The sequence below is a fragment of the Scylla paramamosain genome, chromosome 3 (genome assembly GCF_035594125.1).
Source record: "Scylla paramamosain isolate STU-SP2022 chromosome 3, ASM3559412v1, whole genome shotgun sequence".
In the NCBI taxonomy this organism is placed as follows: domain Eukaryota; kingdom Metazoa; phylum Arthropoda; class Malacostraca; order Decapoda; family Portunidae; genus Scylla; species Scylla paramamosain.
In genome coordinates, this window is record NC_087153.1 from 39,720,289 (window position 1) to 39,729,602 (window position 9,314).

A 9,314-nucleotide genomic window follows, 5' to 3' on the forward strand; every position below is an offset into this window, starting at 1 on the left:
ATTCACGCTTCTGTAAGGTTAAATTAATGGAAAGAAAGGGAAAAAAAGTATGAACCTTAAACAAACAGTATTCACCATGTCACTAAGGGTGTTCTTCAAAGGCACCAGCGTCTGTGGTTATCTTTTCTTAACATCTTGCATACTTACAGGCTCTTTTTTTTTTTTTTTTTAAGTCGAAGTAGCTGGGATTTTCAAAAGTATTTTCATGATTCAAGTGGTAGTTTAAGAAGGTTTTTGCAACGTTATTTGGGAAAACACTCATGAGAGCTTGTAAAGCTGCCAGCACACAGAACACTTTTTTTTGTGGTCATTGGTCGCCACGAAAGATGGACACCACGAAGAAATGGTCGGCAGTTACACCACGCACATTCTCTCTCTCTCTCTCTCTCTCTCTCTCTCTCTCTCTCTCTCTCTCTCTCTTCTTGTGGTTTTTGTAAGTAAAGAGATATTGATTTCATTTCGTCTTCCTCCATTTCTCCTGATCTTCCTTCCATTCTTCTTTTCATTCCTTCTTCCTTCAGTCCTGCAGAGGAAGGTTATAAAAGCTGAGTAGGTTGTTCACTCTCATTTGCTATAACTGTCGTTAACTTTTCATCTAATTGCCATCTTATGTCAGACAACCACAACACAGCACATACTCCACTACACGACATGAAATGGCATTAAAAGGCAGAAGGCAGAAAATAGTGAAGAGGATTTCATGCCTTTCTACCTGAAGGAAACTGGATATTGATGGAGAGATCATAATGCAGGTGGCCATTTATGTGTTTCCACCATCTTAATTTTACTGGAGGTTCTCCGTTTTCCCTTACAGGATTGGATGGCTTATGAGTCCTACTTCTAATGCTGGTAGATGATCTCTTTCCTGATGCCTTAAACCACACTCAAGTCTGCTCATGCACTCCTCCAGGAAAACAGCTGCATTTTGAGGTAATCATAAACATAACTTCATTTGATGAGTTTATTCCATAAAAAGAAAAAAAAAAAAAGAAAAAAAAAATACTGCATTCTCAAATCACACTTGACCAAAATCATCCAGAATAGAAAAGTCTGCTCACAGTTCAAATTCATCAGCTCTCTATTTACATACATCAAGTCATACAGTCTGCTGGGTCTGGTTCACATTGCCTGCTACAAATTCACAGCAGACCAAGCTGTCCATCCCATCAAAGGAGGGGGTAATATAAAGATATTTCTTGTGTGATTTATGACACAAACTGTCATAGGTGAGTGCTGAAATAAACTAATACATTTATCTGACAGGACAATCATAGGTTAAGTGACAATATCAATCAGACCATAAGTGCTTTTCATTAGCCTTCATTGTCCTGCCACTACACATTTTTATCATAACTCATGTAATAACTTCTTGTCTGTCTGTCTATTATCTTCCTGCAGTGAACATCTTGTCCCTTCTTGATTTACACTGGGGCATTCTACTGTGATGGTTTAAATCTCTGATAATGCACATGTCCCTGTCTACAAAACACTGGCAGGAAACACAACAGGTACACAAAGCCAATGAGGTGCAGTTCAGTCCCTCCTCAGCATGACTTCAAGAGAGCCAGTGACTGTCGGAACAAATCTCGATCAAGGAGTGGACTTTCCCCAACAAGGTCTTGCCGAGGAAGGTTGCACAGCTGCCGCCTGGAATCACAGGAATGGACAGTGATAGGGTGGGTACAACTGCCCAAAGGAGCAAGGTCATATGCCGCAAAATATCAAAGAAACGAGTGAAATTTACTCACCTCAGCTCAATGTCCTGGCGAGCACAAAGAGCTTTCCTGTTGGGGCCAATGCCATCAAGGATCCTCTGGCGCTCCTGACTCCGGGCCTTCAGCAGCCGTGCCACACCGCTGCACTCAATGACAGCTGAGACCTCAACCTTCTCTGTCTCTGCAGGTGGCAGAGAATGAAGAGTGACTGGAAAGGTTTTTGCTTCTCACAAAATATTTTCACACAAAGTGGTGATGTGACATTTAAAAGTAAAAACTCCATGTCAACTAGAAAAGCAGGCATGCTAATACTACAGAATGCCATAATGATGGGAATATGATACTTGCCTGAGTCACTTTGGGCAGCACAAGCTTCCTTAATGCTCTGGATCACCTCAGGCCTAGCAAACCTGGTGGACACTCCCAGACGAGCCAGCAGGTGGGGTGCCTTGAACCGCTTGAGAGCTGTGCCAGCAGCCACCTCATTAGTTGATGGCTTGTTGGTGTCCCTCACCAGCACTGCCCAATTGATGTCCAGGGCACCGGCAACATCTGAGGAGACCACCATGAGTCAGAATAGATAGAAAAATAGGTATTTTTAAAGATCACAAAAATGCTGGATACTGCATCATCATCACAAGGAATTAGTGCTAGAAAGTAACTAAGTTTTTTTCTTTACGTAAGACAGGTACTGGCAATTCCTGTAGTCATAAAAGGAAAACTTCCCTGGGGTTACATAAGCAAGCTATCACACAGGACAAACCAAAGTCTGATGCTCAGTTAACTTAGGAGTGACGTGTGTGAGATAAGGCATCACAAAGGTCTTGCTTACTGGTTATTTGTGCCCATGAGACCTTATGAACTAGCAAGAGAGAAACAGCAATACTTGGCTACAGGATCCAAACACATCACTTACTGAATTTGGCTTGGCGATCCTCCTCCAGCTCATCATCGCTGATCTCCTCCAGGTGGGTTTCCTCGTCTTCCTCCACAAGCTCTGCAACACCACCAGCATCATCATCAGTGAGAAGAATTTAAAGAATGTGGTGGTGAAAGAATTTAATGTTCTCACCAAGAAATCATCACTATCATCATTCTCCATACCACATTTCTCAAATGGGAAAAACACTATTCCTACTAATTAATATCATCACTATGACAGAAGAGTGCTGTGGCAGGAGTAGAGCATAGGGATGAGCTTAACATCTGACTTACACCTGTTAATTAAGAAAGAATTGCTAGATAACAAAGGCAGTGATATGAAAGGATATCCTTCCATCTCATCCTGCCAATGCATCAAATCCTGGACCTCTCAGATGTAAGCTTGTCATTACCCTCCTTGTTAAAGCTTTTCACACTTTTCAGTATCCATCCATCCAACTTCATACATGTGCTCTACCTACACAGTGCTATTCTCTATCAGTAAGCTGTAAATATACAAACACATAGTACAAACTCACCTTCATAAGATGGGGCATTTTCACGGCTGAGGTTCCTTGACTCCTGCAAAGTGTGGATGATGATAAATTTACCTGCAGACTTCAATGGCAAAAATTTCATAATTCTTACATGCATGTCTTAAAAATCAAGGTATAAATTCAATGTAACAAGATGGCACATCTTTTTCATGTCATCAATATGCTCAAAATGGACATTTTCTTCATCACTGCGACAATCCTCATTACTATCCTCATCATTATCTTGAAAGGCTCCATACAAGATTGTCATCTTAAGTGAGTTACGTACCTCAACATGTGAGGCACTGATGTTCCGGCTGTCGTCCTCATTAAACCCGACAACCTGCCAGGAGAGAACAATTTAAAATTTCCATGCAGACACTCCAGTCCTCACCATGTTCCACACATGCAAATGTTTCTCTCAAAGCAGCTCCAGGCAGATGCCAGAGTAGCCTAGTCTAATTGTTTCATCACTCTTTCAGTCTTAACATGAATGTGAAGTGATGTATGAAATCTGTTACTGGAGATGACATGAAGAAAGAACATTTTGTGCTTTCTGAGGTGCTGAGAGGGAGAAAGTGCTACATTTGGCCCAGGCACTCACCTCCTGGTTGAGGATGTCATCTACATCATCACTGATGTCACTGAATGTGTCCTTCTCCTCCAGCACTGGGGCTGTTGGTGTTGCTGGTGTTGCTGCTGGTCCTGGTGCTGGTGCTTGTGCTGGTGCTGCTTCTGGTGTTGTTACTGCTGCCCCTGTCTTTGCCACCTCCTCCTTGGGTGGCTGTGACGGTGCCGGTGGGGGAGACTCAGTGCGTTGCCTCTTCGTCTCTGGCTCCTCGCTGGTTCTCTCCTCCTCAGCAGGACCTGAACGCTTCCTGTCCTCCAACGGACCCGGCCGCTTCCTGTCCTCTGAAGGCCCTCGCTTCCTGTCCTCAGAAGGCCCTCTCTTCCTGTCCTCTGAGAGGCCACGCTTCCTGTCTTCCACTACACCCTCTGCAGGAACATATACATGAATAAGCAAGCAGATTTGTGAAAAGGCAACATCTGCCTGTCTCTCTACCTTGACATAAGAGTGTGTTCAGATTCAAGGGGGACAGATAACTTGAGTAAAAGGACAAAGAACCTGAAGTATGCGTCTCTGGATTCTGTTTGATGGGACCAGGATTGGTGGGCCTTATTATAATCATGTCTTCCTTTGAAACATCACAGAAACCAAGAAATTAATCTGAAAGCTGAATAAGTTGCCTATGAAGGGTTACAACATTGGTTAGAACTTGTGGGAAGTGTGATACAGATAAATGAAGGACAACATGGATAGAATTAGCAAGAGATAGAACAGGATAGAACTGGTGGGATAGGAGTGGTGGCATGAGGCAGAACTGATGGGAAAGGCAACATGAATAAAATTAGCAGGAGAGACAACACAGGATAGAATTGGTGAAAAGAAGAGAGGCAACATGGGAGAGAACTGATGGGAAAGACAACATGGAAGACAGCACAGGATAGTACTAGTGGAAGAGGAGAAGTAGCACAGATGACCACAGTTAGAGAGAGAGACACCAAATACTTCTCCTCACCCTCTGGAACAATATCAGCTGCAGACTTGTCCTTCTTCAGCAGCAGTTCTCGTTCTGAAGCCATGCTGGGGGTGGCATCGGCAGCACGACGCACCCATGACCCTTTGGCTGGGTCATACTCCCACAGTTCCCCTGAAAACATGGGTGATTTCACAAACAGGAGTACATGACACAGCTATACTCAGAAACACAATGAATTGGAGGTAGTTGGAAGGAGACTAGAGAAAGGAAGATCAGAAAGGACCTGGAGTAGTGTGTGGAGGAAGACAAGAGAAGAATGATTTGAAGGCTTGGGTCTCAAACTTGCTTTCCATCCAGTAATATTCTGATCAGCATTGAGTTGGAGATAGTTGGAAGGAGACCAGTGGGTGAAGACTTGAAAAGATGTGATGATGGTAGGTGAGAAAGACAAAAAAAAAAAAAAAAAAAAAAAAAAAAAAAAAAAAAAAGTAAATAAATAAATAAATAAATAAATAAGATAAAAAGATGCATTGAAAGATTGGATATCAAACTTGTTTTCCATCCAGAGAGAGAGAGAGAGAGAGAGAGAGAGAGAGAGAGAGAGAGAGAGAGAGAGAGAGAGAGAGAGAGAGAGAGAGAGAGAGAGAGAGAGAGAGAGAGAGAGAGAGAGAGAGAGAGAGAGAGAGAGAAAGGCCGTATTCAGTATTCCTAAATGAGCTTAATGGAAAATGTTGCATAAGCACTGGTGGGATCAGTTACCATCGTTGCCCGACATGTGTGCTTGGTCCTGGTCTGAGGGTGGTGGGCTGGTCATTTCTCCTCCCCGGGTGTGCAGCAGACTGGCCTCCATCGGCTCCTCCTCACTGGCAGCAGCAAGGAAGGAAATAGGTCTTATTCAGAGGCTCATGAAAATAAGGTGTAAACACTGTATGTCAGTTTTAAATACATTCTTTTCTTTGATCATAATGCATGGAAAAATAAAATATGCAGCTCTTAAATCTTTCACTATTCAAAATGGCAAATGTAACCTTAAATCAATGGAAGCACTGAATAACATGCACAGTTCTGTAAAGCTGAGATAGGTACAAAACAAAAAATAATAAATGAATAAGAAATGAAATAAAGCTAAAAAATTAAGAAAATAAATAAAATAAGCATTATGAACAATTTACAGGAAATCTTACACTACAAACACTGTTAGTTAGGAGTTGACTTGTGTAAGTCAACTAGCCTTTTGCAGTCACATGTCAAGGCTGGTAATTATGTGCTGAGAAGGCCTAAAGACAGACACACACATGGACACACACACCCACACATGCTTACATGTGGTGGTGTCCTGGAGGCTCAAGGCTATGCTCCACAATCTCCCGGCGTGAGCGGCGCCCAACTGGAGGCTGCTGGCTTCGCTCCCGGCTGAGAGACATGCTCTGGGAGGCCGAGGGTAGAAGGTCCCGACTGCTGGGGTAAGGCGGTGGTCCATGTTCCACCCAGTCAGCTTCACGGGCAGCCCACTCATCCCTGTAACTACGTCTATTGGGGAGAAATAAATAAGTATATGCACAAGATTTCTAAAGATGTGCAATTCCTTCATGCTTTGCATCTCTATCTAATCAAGGATGGTAATAAGATGGGCATATAAATTTCCTATACTCCAATAAAAATCAGAAGTTCATCCCCATTCAGACATTATGGAAAGAAAGAGGTTTACCGGGAGTGCTGGCTCCACTGGTCCTGGTGGAGGGAGGAGGACACCACACGGTCATCCACCCAGTCGTGGGGCTCCTCCCCCCACTCAGCTGCTCGGCTGCTGCTGCCGCTGGCACCGCGCCCGTACTCATCTGGCCACTCATCGTGCCTGGGAGTGAGGATGATGCTGCTGTGAAGGTTCTGGATGCAGCACACCTTTGAACCAATGCTTATTTTAATGATTCATGCTCTGTTTCTCGATTTCTCTTCTCCATCAGGAGGGCCAAGGGGCTGAGAGAGTGGTGTGAATGAAAGTGAATATGAAAGCTGTGTGCCATCTGGGAGACAGCCTTGGTATATGTATGCAGGTATGTATGTGTTCTGTGTATCTTGTGCTCTGGTAATTTTATGTGATGGGTGTGCCAGAGATGAGTCTACGTCATCCTGGTGGTCTGTCAAAGGCTCTACATTCTGACAGTCCTCCAGTGTCACTGGCTGGCTCACCTGGAGTGCTTGTGCCGGTCCCAGGAAGCGGCAGTGCGGCTGGAGGGCCACTCAGGCTGGTGCCGGTGCCGCAGGGGAGCCACGTGGGGAGGGTAGTGATCTGAGCGCTCCAGTCGTTCCAGCTCCCTCTGCTCCTCCATCCAGGCATCGTGCACACGTGGATCCAGGCTGCTGGCACTCCTGGGGGTGGTGAGGCAAGGGTCAGACATCTGGTGACTGTGTGTGTGTGTGTGTGTGTGTGTGTGTGTGTGTGTGTGTGTGTGTGTGTGTGTGTGTGTGTGTGTGTGTGTGTGTGTGTGTGTGTGTGTGTGTGTGTGTGTGTGTGTGTGTGTGTGTGTGTGTGTGTGTTGTCTTAACCACACCCTTTCAAAGGGATATTGATGTGGGACATAGACAGATAGATAAATAATATGGTGATTAAGCAATGCATGGTTTTGTCAGTGTTGTTCTGCACTTATCAAATGCCAAATTCATTAATTTAACTATCAAACCCTTGCTCCTGTATAGGCACACCACTGCTTTCCTCAGCTGGATATCCTGCCTGAGTTTTGTGTCTGATACACACAGTCCATCATCACAATAGTTATGCTTGAAACAGACAAACTCCTAACACCAAGTCAGAGCATCCCAAATAATCAAAGCAGTGAGTGGAGCATCTCACCGCCTGCGTTCATCAGAGAAACGAGCATCTATGGGGGGAGCGCGGCGGTCAGCACACCGGTCGTCCAAGGGGGGAAGGGCCCGGCGGTCATGCAGAGCCAGTTCCTCATAGCGGCTGCGACCTGACTCATAGCGAGCTCTGTCCCTCTCACCTGAGAAAAACAGATGTGTGGTAATCAAACTCTGTGATGGGGAAAAAATAATAACAAAATATAAATATAGATATAAATAAATAAATAAATAAATATATAAATAAATAAATACACACACACACACACACTAATCCTCATCCATCCTGAAGCTACAATTAATTACTGTACTAAACTGATGACAAGAGACCATCTCCGATCATGAGCTAACTGACTCCCTAATCCTTTGCATGTCTTTTTTAACCGAGATGGAAAGGTAAAAAATGGAAACTGTAATCCCATGCAGAATAACAAACATAACAGTAAAACTCACACAAGTGAAGAGCCTATGGTGTCTGACGAGTATGGCAAAATAGCGAGTAATAGAAGTTACTGTAACTTTCAAGGGCATTTTAATGATTCTAATGATTGGTTAACAAAGATTTTACCCCACTGATGGGAGAAAACATCCATGAGAATCCATCCAGTCATTTTTGTGGCATCTGAAAACAATCCTAATGAGAGAATAGAGCATTTCAAAATACAGACTGACGACTTACTCTGGAAGTGGTCATAGGCAGTTTCCTCATAAGCCCGGCGGTCATCCACAGGCAACACTCGGGTGTCCAGCTCCGGCCGTACTCTTGATGCATAGAACTCCCTCTCCTCCTCAAAGTCTCGGTTGCTGCTCCTCAACACAACCTCACGCTCCCTCACAAACTCGTGCTCTCGACCGTACCGGCCTGACAAAGGTGGCAAACAGATGTTGAAGTAGTTAAGCAACATATGTCTGAGAGTTTGAGTTGAGGATCTGTGTAGGTAATATAACTGGTATAGTTGTATAGGTGATTGAATTCTTAGGTAAGATTCTGAATGATGCAAAAGAGCCTCTTAATTTATCCTATATACCAGGCTCATAATGCACCACACAGTCATACACACATCATGCACGCTCCTAGCCACGTATTTCTATCCTTTTAATGATAACTTTGTAATCCTGAGAACTTGTGAAGGGTTGTTATTTCCTGCAGGTGGAAAGGAACACTTCTGGTTACATCACAGTAAAAAATAAATCTTTCTAACCATTTTGTCATCGTGATAACATGAGCCCAGTAAATACTATGAAATTTAGATGAAAGTCTAGTTTTGAAATGAAATTTCTATACATATCATGTGAGGTGGAAAATTATATATAACTATTCTTTTTATTTGTTTTGCTGTACTGAGTTCATGCCAAAAGAATTTCCTGTTGGATAATAAACTTTATCTATCTGTCTGCTTAACTGTCTATCTGTCTATCTATCTGTCAATATACTACCTGGTCTGCACTCAAACAGCATCTCAATCAACAAGCAATGACAGGAAGGCAATACTTACTTCTCCTCTCCTCCACTTCCCTCAGCCTCTCTCTCTCCCTCTCCCTCTCCTGCTCTCGCTCCAGCATTTCCACTCGCTCCCTCTCCCTCTCCTTCATCAGCTCTCGGTCACGGAGCATCTCTCTCTCCCTCAGCTGTTTCCCTCTCTCTCAGCTGCTCCCTATCCCTTTCCTCTCGTCTTGCCTCCTCCCTTCTCCGTTCCTCATAATGCTCTCGCTCATGTCTGTAAGAGAAGGGAAAGGATATG

General features: G+C 43.8%; 1 protein-coding gene across 1 annotated transcript; it reads right to left on the minus strand.

The window, feature by feature from the left end:
• Positions 1-947: 947 nt before the first annotated feature.
• Positions 948-9,203, minus strand: LOC135095692 (fl(2)d-associated complex component-like). The gene is made up of 15 exons (XM_063996708.1): positions 9,069-9,203; positions 8,252-8,434; positions 7,565-7,715; positions 6,904-7,083; positions 6,422-6,568; positions 6,037-6,243; positions 5,473-5,576; positions 4,753-4,884; positions 3,777-4,168; positions 3,462-3,515; positions 3,176-3,218; positions 2,632-2,712; positions 2,064-2,267; positions 1,749-1,896; positions 948-1,647 (listed from the first exon to the last, which is right to left on the minus strand). Exons 1-15 carry the CDS (start codon positions 9,184-9,186, stop codon positions 1,545-1,547), a joined length of 2,247 nt encoding a protein of 748 aa, XP_063852778.1. The 5' UTR covers positions 9,187-9,203; the 3' UTR covers positions 948-1,544.
• Positions 9,204-9,314: the final 111 nt, after the last annotated feature.